Source organism: Fulmarus glacialis, unplaced genomic scaffold (genome assembly GCF_000690835.1).
Source record: "Fulmarus glacialis isolate BGI_N327 unplaced genomic scaffold, ASM69083v1 scaffold39722, whole genome shotgun sequence".
Taxonomy (NCBI): Eukaryota; Metazoa; Chordata; class Aves; order Procellariiformes; family Procellariidae; genus Fulmarus; species Fulmarus glacialis.
Genome location: NW_009200459.1, coordinates 1 through 17,550, shown reverse-complemented (window position 1 = coordinate 17,550; position 17,550 = coordinate 1). Strand labels below are relative to the sequence as shown.

The 17,550-nt window shown below is 35.9% G+C and overlaps 1 protein-coding gene across 1 annotated transcript; it reads right to left on the bottom strand.

Moving 5' to 3' along the window:
* Positions 1-626: 626 nt before the first annotated feature.
* On the bottom strand, positions 627-17,521 carry HELQ (helicase, POLQ-like). Its single transcript, XM_009573610.1, has 19 exons — positions 17,369-17,521; positions 16,231-16,960; positions 15,710-15,894; positions 14,951-15,151; positions 13,799-13,871; positions 13,222-13,319; positions 12,547-12,645; positions 11,693-11,838; positions 10,546-10,785; positions 9,542-9,683; positions 9,142-9,246; positions 8,402-8,621; positions 7,449-7,606; positions 6,439-6,537; positions 5,979-6,152; positions 5,263-5,376; positions 2,951-3,085; positions 1,091-1,254; positions 627-808 (listed from the first exon to the last, which is right to left on the bottom strand). Exons 1-18 carry the CDS (start codon positions 17,519-17,521, stop codon positions 1,168-1,170), a joined length of 3,159 nt encoding a protein of 1,052 aa, XP_009571905.1. The 3' UTR covers positions 627-808; positions 1,091-1,167.
* Between the last annotated feature and the right edge of the window lie 29 nt (positions 17,522-17,550).

Genomic DNA, 17,550 nt, shown 5'->3' with positions numbered 1-17,550 from the left:
AGTTTTTCACCATAACCGCTTTCAGTCAAACGTTCAACCTCTAATGACCCCATTGGATTTAAAAACATTCCTGTTTATCTCTAGAATCCCAACACAATTAACCTAAGCTGAATAAAAAAAGCTTAACTAAGGTTTATCTTACTTTTCCTTTACTGAGAAGGGACACCTAATTTTACATAGAAATGCCGTATTTGTGTCAGTATACTGGCTACCATGATTTAACCCAGCAGTCTGTTACAGCTTTCAAGTCTTTCTTAATGTGCAGTGCTCTAACATTGTCATGTACCACATACCAGCTTTGAAAAGGAGTTTACTGTATCACAACTGAAGAAGTTTCAGGCATCTTCAAAACTACTTTCATGAAGCCTAACTTGTTGAACCAGCAAATCTGGCTCAGATACCTTTAAAAATCCTAACTAGTGTGATTGACACATGCCCATGGAGTCTCAGAACTTGATATGGCTTCTCAAGAATCAGTTCTTCAAGCCTTTGTCTTTATTAGTCTTCACATTTAATCAAGAAATTTAAAAACATTCCAAGAAAATTTAAACTTTCTGTTTGGAAGACTGCTACAGAGACATCCTGAAAGAATTCTCTCTCAGGAATTGCCAGAGGCTGAATGTGAATTTGATATTTGCATCTTTTAACATGGCTTAAACTAGGCATCATTTACAATTTCTTACACAACTCTGGGACAACTTCTTTGTTATGAACTGCAACTCTATTTCTCTCCTTCCATTAGCTACACTAATTAGTAGAGATTCCTGCAAGCAGGAATTTTGGAGTAGCTCGCTCAAGCACATGTGTCCTAAAGGGAATATCCAATGTAAAGGCATTATTTAAGTCAGCTATGAACCTAAGCTCTAGGCAGAAGTACACACCAGGCAGTTAGTCCAGTCCCCAAAGCACTCCTAGGGCTATGTCTAAAAACAGGAATGAATTAAGATCACATTTTTTGATTCTAGCCTATTGCTCAAGACATTCACAATCAAAATCTTCAAATGAAGTCAACTTTCCAAGAAACATTCTGGACTCAGAACTCACACAAAATTGAGGTATACAAAAGACATGAAATATTTATTATAATTACAGCAGCTTTACACAGGAAAGTTAAAAATTTTAAAAATCCCAATTTTTAGATTCATGATTTTTCTTCATGACAGTTGGTCAGTAGGTCCCTGGGATATTTGTAGGCACCTTTAAGAGTTCTTCAACTTCTTCTTGTAAAGCCTCAGCTTTTTCACTCAGCAGCATCTATAATGGAAAAAAAATCAGAAAATGAATACAAGCATTAGCTGTAACTGTTAGACAGGTTAAAACACCAATGTTTCTTTCCAAGCTTGCACGTGTTCTGTAAAAAACTGCTGCTGCTGCTCACAGGACTGCAGTACCTTTGTCTCAAAGGACTAACATTTTCACAAGTACTACTACCAACATTTTTTACTGTTTAGTGTATACCCTTATGAAAAACACTAACACAAAAATTCATACAGTACACAGCTGGTTTTCTCAGTTCTGCCATCACATAATACACAAAATTTAACAGAACATGAACAGTTTTGTCTAGAACTGTTAACAAGGGCATTTTTAACCTTAAACATTTAGTTTCCATGTCAGAATAAACATTTGTAAGTTGTGCCTGCCAATTTCTTGCTTTATACAAAATTTCTTACTACAGCATTTTACATCAGACATATAGGACCCCTGATATTATCAACTGTTTAATCTACTGCCCTAAACTGTTTGTTGCTGGCAGTTGGAGTATAAGAGTCCCCCAGTAGCATGTATAGCATAACACACGTAATCACTCTTCTAACTTCCCAGTTAGATAAAACTCCACCAATTTAAAATCTGAGCATGAGAGTAGGCTAGATTGCTGGATTTGACACTGATGTAGATGAAGAATCTGCATATATCCCCTTCTTTTGGCTCACACAGCAGCAAAAAAAGCAGTAAGGAGCCTACAACAACATTAAATGGCCATGATGATTTCTTAAGCGCATAAACCCCGAAGTTAGTACTTTTACACTGTGAGAATATACAAACCAAGACTTTGCTATTGATTGCATCATTTTTACACCAACCACTCATTCATTTATTCTAGGCATTCCCTTACTTTACCGAAAGCTTGCTATTTTAGCAGAATCAAACATGAAGCCGATGCCATTGCAACAGCAGATGATTAATGGAGACTGAGAAGAGAAAACACTACCACTTAATAAATAAAATACTTCCTGTATTTTTTGTTTAGGCACAACTCAATGTTTGTTACAGATCCTTTCCCTTGGATTATTTATGTGTGCCTAAGGCACTAAGTGTGCCTTAGAGGCAGATATTAAATGATGGCCCTTCTCATGATGCATATTTAAAATGGAAAACAATTAGAAAGGAAAGAATAACAGGGCATGACAAAAGCAACCTAAATAGGCAAGGTTAACCCTATACCTTGTTGGTTTCCATTTCTACAGTCTGAAAATCCTGTTCTTTTATCACAACTACCACTAGAATTTCTGTAAGGTAAGTCCTGAGGTATTGGCAGAATTGAGCATTTTCAGTTATAACTCAGCAGGGAGATCAAGGTAGTCATTTAATTCCCGCATTTCATCAGACAAGCCGTCAAACATTTTTGCCCTTTGCTTCTCCTCTGAAAAACAGCACAACTTTCCCCTATCCTGTATATAACAAATTGTTTTAAGAAAAGTTTAAATTTTCCTATCATTCAGGAGCATGAAGGTAAGCAACTGCTCAATTCATTACTCTTAACCATCTTAGATAAATGATATTACGAATACTTCAATATATTCTTAATACAGATCAGTATTTGGATCACAAATATCAACTAATGCCTTGACTAGTAAACTGAATCCTTCATTTTTAATGTCATTCAAACATACACTTTTGACATACTGAAGTTCTGAAGCAGGTTTTTGTAACTTTGTTTCTAACTTACCTTTGCAGATGAAACAATTTGTTTGGCTTGACGTGGTGACAAGTGCTCAATCATCTTGACCAGAGTTTCTGGATTTGCATTAGCCAAGTGTGCTAAAGTTTTGTATCCTGCATTATAAAGCTGTTTTGCTCTAGCCTGCAAGTCCAAAATCGTGTTAGATTATTAGAACAGGCAATAAGAATTACCATTAAATGCCAATCTCCGCACCAACCTCAAACATTTCATCTTTGCATATCAATCCAATTCTCTTTGATTTATCTTTCCAAGAACATGAATACTCACTGAGAATCTTTACTTCCCAAAAATACGTCATTACTGCTAAGATTTACCTCCTCATACAATCTTATCCAGCTCTTAGGAACCCATTTGTCTTTATTTTCTTTGAGCCTAGATGATGCTGACTCTGCCATCCTCTTTTGTTACCATATTTTCTGCATTCACTGTCATTGACAGGAATGACTGTCTCACATTCTTTGGAGGTGTCTAAGTGAAAGGAGGGCTGATTTTTATCCAGATTTTTTTTTTTTGCAGAATTTTCATAGAACAGAGCTTTCACAAAATTCCAGAAAAGACTATACTTTCCTGTTTCAAGCTTATAATTTTTCCTTTAGTATCACAGTATCTTTTTAATTTCTGTAGTTCTGTGCAAAGTCATGGCTGTGAGCTCATATATACAGGAGATATTCTCTGGAATTTGATTATCACCAGTGTAAGGGAGTGTGCATTATCTGCTTCTCTGAACTTGGTTTGATCTTGTTGCTATGTAAGGTAGCCAAGCAGTATGTGCTTAACAGAGGGTCTCCGGGAAAACATTTCTTTTGCAAAACAAATACTGCTAGAACTTTACAAAGTTTAAATTAAAATGCATTTCTACACTAGTAGCAGAGTAATTTACTATACCCAAGGCTTTTGTATCCTGAGTTATGAAATAACACCCATTCAATGAACAAGTGTTAAACCTCCAAACATTTGCTCAATTACCTTTTGTTTTCTTCCCCTTGCCTCTTTTAAAGACAACAAGAAATAGGAAGACATTTATTTGATGGCATATGTGGGGTTTTTTAGCATCCAACAGGTAACAGCTTACAATATATTATCTTCCTCCATGGTAACTGAGGACTACGCATGTTCATTGATATGAAGTAGGTGTCATTAATTTCACCAAAAATAACCACTAATTGCCAGCAAATATTTTCTGTGCTCTATTTGGCTGTTATATGCACAGTATGACCGATGATGCAGAATGTTTCCCCACTAATGACTTAAATCTCATGAAAAGGTTTTAGATTGCTCTTTGAAAGGTGTGCAAGTAAATGAGCACAAAACCATTTTCTTTCGCTACAGTAACCTTAAGATTGATTTTATCATTTCCTCCACAGAAATCTAAGCAAATCACATCTGTTCAAAATGACAGTCTACCTGCTACGAATATCAGCTGTTGATACAGTTTTAACTCCAGTCCAGAAGTACCTTCGTTATAGCAATAATTTTGAAGAGTGATCTTTAAAATACAACTTCAGCAGAATCATGCTGTCCAGGCTGTTTCTGCCCTTATACAGAAATGCTCCCATAGGGAGTGAGCTGTGAAAAAAAGACTACTTACCTTTTGCATCCAATTGAGAAAATATATTCAGATAATATTCAGATATATACAAAAAAACCCATTAGACTCTTCATCATTGTTTAGCTTCTCAGAATAAAACCTTACTGCCACTAAATTCAATGGTTTGCTGACAAGCTGATTCTACAATAGGCTGGACAGGCAAGTTGGATCATTTGGCAAAGAGGTCCAGTGATTACTTATAACCTTGCACTGAAGCCCAAAAAGATTTTCTACTTTAATGGGAGTCTTCGATTCAGAGACCAGTTAAGTTTCTTATTTAAAATACATACAGCACTGCAAGTGATTGTAAAAGCCCAAGTTCCCAATAGGACTTCACATATTTGTGAGAATCTTCTAACTTAACTAAACATGTAAATTCTTATTCTCTTTACTCTCATGAACTGAAGAATCCTTACCACAAAAGAAACCTGGACTGTGTTTTCCAACTGAGTATACAGCTAAATTATTGTCCAAATACAGCATTTTCACTGTTGCTGTGGTAGCAGCCAGAAGAAAAACATTATTGGCTCCAGCTCACATTTCCTCAACAGACTGCTTTTTCCCCAACCTCCAGGACTGTTGTAGGACATCTGCACTATGCCAAATTCTCAATAAAAAACTATTGGTCTTCCAGATACACTTGAAAGGCACAGTAACATTTAGCATGTAAGTTTACATTGAAAAATCTCCCAAAGCCAGGTTTACTAACCTCTAGAACCCCTGCTACCTCCATCAGAGGGATGAGTTCTCTCTTAACACAGTATGTCAACTGCTTGGTAAGTTCTGTCAGCAAGGCTTTATAAACCCAGAATTCTTCCAATTCCTGCAGAAACAGATCACTAAAAATCAGATCCTAAGTTCTGTATTGGGGGGTATGACTGACAGCTCTGCTATGGCAACAAGCATATATTTGGCTTTTAGATATGGGAAGCACTATTATTTCTAGTTATCCTTTCAGCTAGTTCCAGAATTGTATTCAGCACTCTTCAGCTGACCATCCCAAAGTTAGGGCAGTTCTGAAGGATAAGCAATGCATTATTTCAACAGAGGAAAAAAAAGAGAACAAGCCAAGTCAGCTGTTTTCCTGAGATGACATTCCACAACCAGATGGCCTTATTTCCAAGAGAAAGGTAAAACTGTCAATTATTTCACCAACAGCGCTGACACTGATCAATGTCCTGTACCGTTTGTATATTTTCACATTCTCAGCGCATAAAGCTTACTTTTAATATAAGAAATATCACTGTATGAGCATGCTTTTCTGAACAGCAAAAGTAATTTTGAACAGGAAAGGTGAAAAAACACAGTTTTGTACAGGACAGGTGAAATACAACACCTGTGTTCAGTTCTAACATAAGAGAACAAAACTCCAGATTTTGCAAAACCAATCCCAAAGAATTTATTGGAATTCATTTAACACACTACCTCACAGAAATGGAGAACACAGGAGGCAAATGAGGCAGCAGAATTAAGGAGATTTTGCACATATCCTCGAGACATATTAAATTTCTCTGAAACGCTCCATATATTGGTCTCTTTCAGTAGGGTATAAAGGACAAACGACAGGTAGAGCCTGTTTACCACAGCACTGTCCACATTCTAGGAATAAAGCAAGTTAGAATTCAGAGCCAATATCACATTCAAGATATTCTGTTAGTGCTACAAGGAAATTCGTTTCATCTCTACTCCTTCATATCTCTAAAACATGTCTATATTATACCCAAAGTCATTAAACAACATTAAGAAAACCAACGAATGAGGTTAAAAGAACCTTAGTAAGTACAACAGTAATAAAGAACACTAGCAGAAAAATAATCTAGAATTTGTAAATCATCAAATGAGATGACTAAACTGTCATCTTAGGTATAAGAAATCTCCAGCCTACCTTTCTGATGGCTTGACCAGAAGCCTTTTTTGTAATAAAGCTTTCAGGTACTCCCACAATATCCGCTACTTTTTGCTCTGCTGCACTTAACTGGTTGAACTAAAATAAGATTTTATAAAGAATTTTCAGATATTTAATTCTCTTAATATTGTAGAAAGCATAAATCTACTACTCAAAGTGAAACAATGTTTTTCAATATCTCTATATAGTATTTAGTCACTAGACTAGTACTATAGTCACTAGACAGTCAGATCTGCAGCTTCTTTGCCTACTTGTTCGAATCACCTGTAACTGTCCATCTCGAATGCCACATTAACAAAATTAGATAGATTTTAGTGCTATCCCTAGTATACAACACTACAGAAAAGGGAGTAGTTGAATTATGGGTGGATCTTACAGAGTGTGCAAGGCTAGGATAAGGGCTGTGCTGCTAAGGCTGACATAAGCATAGTAGTCTGTAGGAAGGTATTGGTCACAGCGTAATAGTTGCAATCATGGCTGGAGTTAAGCATTAGACTCGGATATCAAACAAAGATTAAGGCTTAACATTCTCTAGTGGATTTTGCTCCCTAAACTAGAGATTAAGTGAGCATCAGATGGTAAATATGGCTCTTGATCAATTTAATAGTGGTTTTCTTGCAAGACTACAATGATGTGGTTACATATAACTTGCCAGTTTATAGGAAAGTCTTGTTTAAGATTAACCAGGACTCTGGTGATGGCAAGGCTAGCACCAAGGTTAGAATCAGGATTTGGAGTACTGGCAACTCAAGAGATGTTTCATGCCATTGTTTCCCCCAAACAGGGTCAAATATTATAGATGCAAAAGAGAACTTAGGTTTTTATGCAATACAGGAAAGCACTTCTGGCCTGTTACTGAAAATAAAATACCATATCTTAACTTTTCATCAAATCTGGTTATCCCACTATCTATATTTCCTATGTGTATAAACTTACTTAAAATTAAATAAGCAGGATTACTATATGCACATTTGCTAGTAAATTCTCACCTGTCTCAAGTATATCATCCAATCTGGGCTACAGTTAGAAGTCATATCATACGGAGTTGCCAGATATAGAAGATGAAGATTGCTCTCAAGAATCAGCCCTTCCAAACCTTTCTTCAATTCTCTGTAAAGAAGATTGCAGTATGCCAAGTCTATAGACCCTAAAATAAGCACACAATATATTGCAATTTTAAACAGGCATACAGAGTTAAGTATAGTAGATTTCAACATAGAGTCAGTATTTCCCTTATCTTCCACAAAAGCTTGTTATGCCATGCGAATTGAAGAGAAATAACTAACCTGAATTAATTGCTCTAACCTAACATGAGCAGTGAAACAGAACTGAGGAAAGGCAGTCACCTATTTCCATATATGTCTGTTCTGTGCGTGGTTTTGGAGTGGTTGTGAATTGCCTCGGCTGTAATAAAATCCTGGAACAATCTCGTAGATTGTTCATAAGAATCTTGCAGAGATTCATCCTATTCCAATTGTGTTCCATACCCTGTATCTTTATGCTATGACAGGAAAACAAAACTTCCTGATATAGTCTCTTCTTTACTACAGTTGGTCTACATGTCATATGCTTCCTTTCCCTCCTAAGCCTCCCTCTAGATCAAGAAATCCTCCTGTTCGTAACAATGAATTATAAAACGAGGTCGTGAGCCATTGTGATTACAATCACTAGATCAAATCTAAGTCATTTTTTGGGGGGTACAGTTCTGGTTTTAGTCCCATTGTGACCAGTGTTATTACATTCCCATCATGTTCAGTCACGCACTACTTGTTCGTTCCCATTTTCAGTCCAGCACATCATTTAGTAATCAAAACTGTCTCCCTACAACTTATTTTTCATTAGAGTTTCAGACTACAGATGGCAAAACATGTTGAATTGAGATAAGGCTGAGATGAAATGTTTTGTTGAAATAAAGATTATAATAAGAACAAAAAAGTCTTACCTTTATATGTAGCTTTACCCAACAGTGTGATTGTTAGTGTACATTTGGAATCTTGGTCCTTCTCAGATATTCTTCCTTTTAGGAGTCCTTTTTCTATTAGATTTTCTAACCCATCTTTAATTATCTCTGAGAGGCTTTTCTCTTTAGACAGCAGCTGCTGCTGAACACCCAGCAATGTATTGCACATAAAATTGTTGACTTCCTCACGGGTAACTGCTATCTGCATCAGTTTTGCAAGTGATTAGCATGTTTAAAGGTGTCATTTCACATAACACATTTCATAAACTACACGAAAAAATTTACTGAATAGAGCAGTTTGATATCCTGTTAATGTGTTTCTATACATGACAAATAGAATGATAGACAGTCTATGATAGATCTGATGGAACTGCTCTCCATCCGTTCTATTATTCTAGCTACTGCATCATGTTAATTTGTTTCTACTGTTTCTATTTGTATTTTGAATCAAGTATCAGAAATTGACATATTAATACTGTAATGTATCATAAGGTAGTTAAAATTTTGACTTTTACACATAAGGAAATTGTCATGTTACATGATTACTTGATAACTGAGTTAAAAAGACTAATCAAATCTTTGTCCTTCTTATCTGATTAGAAGCTGTTCTGAACTTGTAAGCCAATCTGTTTAAAAAGTCTATTTTTTCTACAGAATCAACAGATAAGATTTTCTTTGCGTTCCCAAGCACTTAAGTTACTCAGAGAAGAGTTAACTGATACCTTCAGTCCAACCAAAGATAACAACAGGCTCTGCATTCCCTTGGTCAACTCCAGCAGAAGATTGCTGTAGCAATTCTCCAAAGGACTGTTAATTAAATCCTGAACCTAAAAAGAGCAAGAAATATATTAGTTCAAGGAAAATATTTATGCATTAGTTTTACTCTTTTAAAAATACTGATACAGATGATTCAGCTTATAAAGAAAGTAAGTGTGGACACCTAAAGTTTACAGTTCACATCTGAAAACAAACCACATAAAGGTAGTTTACAGGTATTATTACATAAGTCAAATACTTGCAATGTTAAGTGAACAAAAATTAATCTAGGCAGTTCAGCTCCTCCTATTTATCCCACCAGCTTAATCCAACAATTTAAATTACCAACAGCTTTGTAAAAATTACCAAGTGTTTGTCTTTTTCTTGCACTATGAGAATACTTTCTCCTGCGCTGTCAATTCCAGCTCGACCAGCTCTGCCAATCATTTGTTTATACTGGTTCTTCTTCAGGACATCATTAGCAACATAAGGAGCTCTGAGAATAACCCTGTAAAAAAGTCTTTAGTAAGTTATGTTTTATATTAAAATTACTAAAGCAGCAATAAAATTTTACAAACGCATTCTTTATATAGGCCCCTTGCTTAGTAACTAATAAAAATCAAATGCACCTGTTTGAACAGATGTGTAAATCAACCAGGAAAACATTTAACAATTTAAGGTTTATTGAATAATAAGCCATGTTTATTATGTTTTGCAGAACCTTTGGAATTAGCCTTAAAAGCCTGAGTTTAAGAGTGAAAAATCAATGAGATATAAAATAAACCCTACTAAAAAACATAAGTAACACTGACCATACATCAGTTATGCTAGAAAGACAATACTTGTCTTTATGAATTTTTTTTCTCCCCTCAGATGTGTTATTCCAACATACACGCACACAAAACTGGATTCTTAGCAAACAGTCTTTGGTCATAAAGAGTACAGCAAGCATATCATCAGCACTTGTATAAGAAAAGGTAGCACATTTTTGTGTTAAAACATATTCAAACTATATCTCCTTATTGTACAATTTAAACGCTGTTCTTAGGACAGTATCTAAAGAAACCACCATGAATTCCTTATTCTTCTGGATAAGATTACTAAAATACTGAAGCATTTTCTCAATTTCTTAAAATTTCCTTAAGTGCTCTTTAGCTATGCATTCTGAGGGACTCGTTACCGATTCACATTTCCTCCGTAAAAACTTTGCAGTCTTGTGTCCTGAATTCAACACAAAATCCCTTACGCTTCCAATTTGCTACTAAAACCAGAAACATACTTTAAATAGCACTGATATTTCCAACTTATTAAAGCAATTTTTTTACAAAGCAAAAATCAATACAACAATGAAATATGTTTGAGTTACTAACCTTCTAGCTGGCAGGTTGACTCCAGCAGCTAAAGTAGCTGTACAAGCAAGTAGACACAGGACACCTGTAGAATATGCTTCCTCTATACTTTTTCTTTCATCATTTGTAAGGCCACTATGGTGATAGGCAACACCAAAAGGGATTGTTTGCTTCAGAACAGGACAGACGCTTCCATTTCCAATATTCTTCAGGTTCTTGATGAGATCTTGTTTCTCTTTCTCCCTGTGAGCTCTAAATTCTCTTGGAGGAAGAAAAGTGTTTTAGACTTCGATCAATCATTAACTACTTAAAAACAAAATATCAAGAAACATGCTTACTGTCTATTGCTGTTCATTATCCATTCCTCTAACATCTAGGTTGGAGAAATAGTTCTTTCCAGTAACTTTAAAATAGCAATAAACAGGAGAATGATTAAGTTGCAATAGAACTCTTCTTGTTTGTAAGCACAGGTACAGAAGGGATCAAATACTGACTGGGTGTGGGTGCATTGAAGTGCATTGACGAAAGGAAATACAGCCAGTATTAGCTCGTAGCGAAGATTATAGGTACATCAAAAATGGTTTCAATTTTGATAGCAAGGCAGGGTTTTTGTTTATTTTAATATAATTTCTTCCTACATAAAATTTAACTTTGCTAGACCATTGTGAGTTGATCAAATCACATTTAAATGAAACCAAACAGAAGTTTTACTTTCTTTTCTTTATTAACGAAGCCTGATTTAGATTTTACAACTTACATTCATGAAGTAGGTCTGGAACATAGCTACTCAATCAACTAGTAAGATACATGACCAAACACCGGGCTATAGAGAAAATGTTTGTTTTCTAAGCTTACAGAGACCAGTACCAAAGGGACACAAGGTTAGATTAATTTAGTATGCTTTTCCTTTTTTCTTTATTATTTGTCCTCTAATAACCATTTTTTCAACTAGTTTGTTTAGAAAACAAGATTTTTTTTTGCAAAACATTTGTTTAATGAGCCTTGAGTAGTTTGCTATCATTTATGCAGTTAGCAACCTTACATGACTCCATATTCAAAACATTTACTTCTGATCACCATGCAAAATCACTTGCAAACTAATGAAGATAAATACTAAGTTCTGACCAATTATTCCATACATAATTAAAAAATCATGACAGAAACTTACTTCTTGAGGTACTTGCACACCATGGAAGCCACATTTTCACAGTTCTTTTTAGTGGGACAAAAGATCAGGCAGGAATATTTAGGAATAACTTCAGTAACCAGTGCAATGATGTGGTCAGGATCTGCTTTCTCCAGATTACTAGAATACTATCATAAACACAGATTGACAAACATTTAAACTTAGAAATTAAGTCATAAACTAAGCATTCAACACGGGTTCTCAACCTTCGCTGGAAAACTCCCATTTGCTTTAATGTGACATAATTGCAAGTTGTAGGATAAGCTTTTCTCCCAATCCTCACTTGAAGAGTTTATTAACACATCTAGCTTGAACGGAGGGATACATGGATGTAAGAATCGCATGCTTTGCTTTTTCCCCTTAATACTTCAATGTCTTTCAGCGACACCATAGCGATGTTACTTGTGCTACAGGCAGTCAGCCATAACACACATTTTCTTTTTGAAGGTTGAAATGAATCCCTACAAGGCAGTAATAAGCCGACAAAAACAAAAAAAAGATGTCTTCTTTCAGTATCGTTTAAGAGTGAACAACTGTTGAGAAAATCTACCCAAAACCATAAAACAGTGCATATCTGGAATACTCAAACCCACTCCTCTTCACAGGTCAAAATACTGAAGAAGCCTCTACGTTAAAGAGCAGTAAAGTGAAAAATCAAGTTACACGTTCAGTATTTTAAAGGCCTTTTTTCTCCCCAAAGTCTACCATTTTCTTTCTCACAGGTATTACTATCATTTTTAAGTAATTTCTTTGGTAAAAGTTCTGTAAACAAATCAGTGTAAAATAATACATTTTATAACTATAGTTCAAAGAAACTATAAGCACTTCGATTTTACCTTGAAGTTAAGGAGATGTGAAAAAGTATAGCCATTTTCTGTTTTGTTGTCAACTGCGTAAATGGTGTCTCGTATCTTTACATATTCCTTTAATTCTACCTAGGGAGATATAAGCCAGAAACTTCAGTTCAATTACCAAGTCCTTAAAGATTAAGTAAACTGATGTACAGCTAGTGGTTTTTTCTAAGCATCACATTTCATATACATACTTGCATGCACACGAGCACACACTCCACCCCATCAAGAATTTTTTTAAAAGTTAATTGTTTTAATTTGCCTTGAGAAAGTGCCTGATTATAACGACTAATATGACAAATGTTTTATCCCATGAACTATTCATAAACCATTGCCACGACAGCATTCAACCACCAGTAGTACAGATTCTAGTTATATCAAATGAACTGTAATGATTTATCCCAATAGCTGTAATTCAGAAATTGGTTTAGTTAAAGTGACACAAATGGCTTAACACAACAATATAAAGGTACTTGCATTTGTGCATTTACAAGTGCATAGAGCTATTTATTGTATTGGTACAATTGCAAGCAGTAGCAGGCATTATATTACATTAAACTGTGAAATTAAGCACAAGCTGCGATATGATCCTAAGCAGATTTGCTATAATTTTAAAGTCAAATATCTTCTTTACTAGTTTATGGTATCCTGTATACAGACCGGTCTAAAATTATTAGTATAGTACTCCGCTTGCAGGAACTTCTGCAGGTCTCCAACATTATTTAAAGTTGCGCTCATTCCAATGATTTGCGTGTTTTCTGTAGAACAGAAGTTGAGATGAATTTATTTCCATGTTCATAATTTTTAACACTTCTGCTCAGTATTTAATTCATAAGCCTGCTTCTTCATCGTTAATCTTTTTAAATGCCAAAGTAGCAGGTTTGAAGGAAGATATAGCTAAGAAATATTACCTGAGACGTAAACATAAAAAAGGAATCCTTCTCTATAGAAGCATTTAATTGGAATGGCTAAGGGGCTCCTACGAAGAAATGGAAGACATTTGACAATACTGAGGATTTCTCAGAGAAGTAGTATCAAAAAAGCTTCAAAAACACCCAGCCCATCATTACAGGGTCAACTAACACTTAAATGAGTAAACACTGTTACTGCATGGAGTCATGCCATGTTTTTCAAAAGCGGCCAGAACACCACAAATCCAGAAAGCAAAAGTATGACTTCTCTCTAGAGGTGCCATCACTACAATATTTTAATAACCTTAACCGCAGCCATTACTTACTACTAGTGTAAAGAATTTTTGCAAGAGTGATTTCCAGTGTTGCTCCACGACTTCCCTCACCAAGCATATGCAACTGTGCACAGAAGGGAAAAAGAAAATGCAAGAATATTACTGAGTTAAGAGTATTTCTACAAAAAAACCCAAATTATGTAGTCCTAAACAAATATTACAGGAATGTCTTTGCTGGACTTCCTCATGTTATCCCTCCAGTAAATTTTGACTGCTAAGCTCCTTCCAGAAGTATAGCCTCACTGAAACAACATTTTGAAACAATATTTAAGAATCACGGAAAAACAGACCCAAGAGCAAATGCAGATAACAAGATCTACCTTCCATTTAACTAGACCGTAACTGACACAGTTAACTCCTGACCGAAAACAGTCAGTGTGGAGATCTTTATATTCACCAGCCTAAAGCAATTTTAAAGAAACCGTGTTTTAAGCAACACTTATAGTGGAAGTTAATATAAAAAATTTTCTAGCAGCCAGCAGCTTCCAGAAAAAGTGGAAGTTAATTCTTAAGCTGTCTTCTGTTTAGAAGTTACTGTGTCCAAGTAAGGTCAGTCAGCCTGAAGCATTCCGTGAATTAAACATCCCTGTTAGATGTTATACATGTGATTCAACCCCACAATCAACCCTTAGTAGCACAACTCAGCCACACCACTGAAAAGCAGAATAAGGGGCAATCCTCACAGTCAAATGTTACTTGATATTTTTCTTTTTTTAATGTTTTACTTAGTCATCATTAATACCAGACACAAAGTCTCATGGTTTCATATTTAGGAGTTCAGTTCTGGGATTCATAAAATACATTCTATATGGTTAAAATGATTTATGCTTTTTCTAATTCATTAGAGATGTTTAATTGACAAGTAGTTACTAAGTAATTCACCATCAACGACTAACACAGTAGATCTCTCAATATAGAATCTATTGTCCTGATCTAGCAGCAAATGTTTCAGTTAAAGAAAAATAACTTTGAATATTACAGAATTATGTACCAATGCAGAAAAAACTTAGTTAAGTAGTAATAATTTCATAATAAACACTCAAAGCAAAACCAAGTAATCAAAAAACTGCTCTTTGCTAATAATTGCATATTATAAATAGAAAAAATTGCGTATTATAAATCTGAGTAAATCCTGTAGCATACCTCATCTACTACAACCAGACCAAGGTCATCAATTCTTTCTGTTTCAATTAAGGAATTCACTAGAGCATGTCCTTTTTCTATAGTAGCAATATAAAGAGACTTTTTTATTCTTCTCTTGATTGGTGGAAATCTTCCCTTACTTCCTGCGTATTCTTCAACCAGGAAACCCAATTCTATCCCAAAACTCGATAAACCCCTAACCTATTCGAAAAAAGATCAATTAGAGAACAAACTCATGATCATTTTGGATTTCAGAGCTGCCTCAAGAACTCAACATGCATATAACCAACCCACACCACAATCAACTGTTTGAATTAGTGAAAACATATTAGCAATGACTACCTTTTCCAACTGCAAAGCTGAAGTGTTTACAAATATTATCAAGCTTGGGTTACATCTGTTCTCTAAAATTAACTTTTCCTTTATACCAAAAAAATACTAGTTTTTATTTCGTGTTCAAGACCATTTCTTTAGCAAGTCAGGCAGTACAGCTCTAAGACTGCAGAACTACACATAACATTGCAAAAAGCTATTATTTAAAAATTCAGCACGCCTTACTTTGTAACTCAGCATCTTCACCTCATAATTTACGTCTGTTTTATTACAAAATTACTGACCCTCAGAGCAGCATTTAGGAGAGAAGTCACTCACTTCCCACCACATATTTATGAAAATCATGGAGTTTGCTAAAATTAGTGTTAAAACCAGTCAAGTAACAAGGCATATCAGAAAAGATAAGCAGTATCAGAAATACTGTACCCAGACCTTTTCTTGGACAATGGCAACATATGGCAGGATCATCAGAACATCCTTCTGCCTACAAAGTAATTCTTGGAGAATTATTATTTCAGCTACAAGTGTTTTTCCACCACTGGTTGGCAATGAGTATATTAAATTCTTTCTTTGCTGTAGAGATTCTAACATTAAGCAATCATGCTGCCATTCTGCAAAATTAAGAAAGAATTATTAGCAACCCCAGGGGCATGTTAATCAATATGCCTATGTTTCATATAGAATATTTCAAGCCTAGTGTTTGAGAGTTTTTCTTCAATAAACCGCTAAAAGCTTTCAGTCATCAAGCCTTCCGAAGTATTCTATAAGCCCTATCAACCTCTACCATCCATCTAAAAAAACAAAATAACCACTTAAAAAACCCCAAACAATCACTTTCCAACACAGTTTACATTAAATATTACCTTAACTTAAATACTTTTACATGGCTAATCCAGGCAACACTTCACTAACAATTTTTTTTTTCAACAAACCATTAGCTACATTACCATAAAGCGTTTCAATCCCTCGAAATTGTCTGAATAGATCTTTAACTTTGCTAGGTAATCCATAAAAAGGACCTATATCAACTGAAGAAGATTCAATAGTTTTCCTAGCAACATCCGATAAAACAGTTTCTTTAAGCTGCTTGGTCTTAGAGACCTGCAGAGTCCGGGCTTTGGCATTTCCAGTCATAGCACTTTTCAGATGATCTTTAAGACTCTCAGTTTTAAATAAATCACACTTAGAGTCTGAGGAAAAGTCAGTAGGTCTGTTCCCATGTTCAGCATCAGGACAAAAAGGTGATGGACTCCTGATTTTGTCCGAGGAAGAATTCACACATTTATTCCTCCTTTCTGAGACTGGAGATATTCTAGAATCAGAAGAAAGTTTATCCACTTTCTCAAAATACAAAAGTTGTGATGATGGCAAGTCATCTAAAATAGATTCAGTCAGTTCTTGATTGTTATCCAACAGGTCATTTTCATTTGTTTGGAAAGCATCCTCATTGTCAGCTTTAAGGACAACCATATTTTCTGAAGTAGAAAAATAATCCTGTTTTTTCTGATGAATTCCTGACTGAAGATTCCCAAGTATAATTTCTCCAGCTGCTTTAATATCCGTATTTTTATCCTGCAGGCATTTGTGCTCTACATCATCAACTTGAGCTAGCAAAGAATCATTTCCATAAAAGCTGTCATAGTCGCCAAACATATCTTCTTCACTATCATTACTACACTGTAAAAACATGAGTATTAATACTCCAAAGTAACACCAAAGAAGTCAGCATAACTTGTACAGCACATAGATTAGATGCAAGCCATTTAAGTCCTCCCCAACTTAACGAGAAAATTAGGTGTTTTTCTTATGTTGTTTGTGAGCAAAACCTAGCTTTACTTCTAAGGGAGCGCATGCTTTAACTTAGTGAAACTTAACTTACAAGCAGACATGATGCCTGCATAGCTACTTAGTAGTGATAAACGTTTTTGAAGTTAAAGCCAAAACGCATCCCCTCTCATACAAAGCAAGGCGCTCCCCGATCAGCGTCACGCAGGCTCGGTCTGGGCCAAGCCACCCTCCCAGAAGGAGTCCCCCCGCCTCGATACCCAGCCCTAGGAGCCTGCCCGCACCCCGCCATCCCCATACCGGGGTCTCCGCCGGGAGCCCCTCGCCACCGGAGCTCGGTCTCTTGCGAGCCAGCGGCGAGCAGACAGCGCTAGGCTGCACCGGGGACCGGCTCCGCTTCCGGACAGAGCCGGGGCGGCTCTTCCTCCGCACCGCGAGACTGGGCTCGGCCATCACCGCCGTCCCGTGGAGTTGGGGGGGGT

Bases quoted from the DNA above. Each gene is read 5' to 3' on its own strand.
- HELQ (XM_009573610.1), bottom strand. From the start codon at position 17,521: ATGGCCGAGCCCAGTCTCGCGGTGCGGAGGAAGAGCCGCCCCGGCTCT. The intron at 7,607-8,401 runs GTAAGACTTTTT...TGCTTATTTTAG, and splicing joins GGGTAAAGCTACATATAAAG to GGTCTATAGACTTGGCATAC. The intron at 6,538-7,448 runs GTGAGAATTTAC...ATCTTATTTTAG, and splicing joins GGATGATATACTTGAGACAG to TTCAACCAGTTAAGTGCAGC.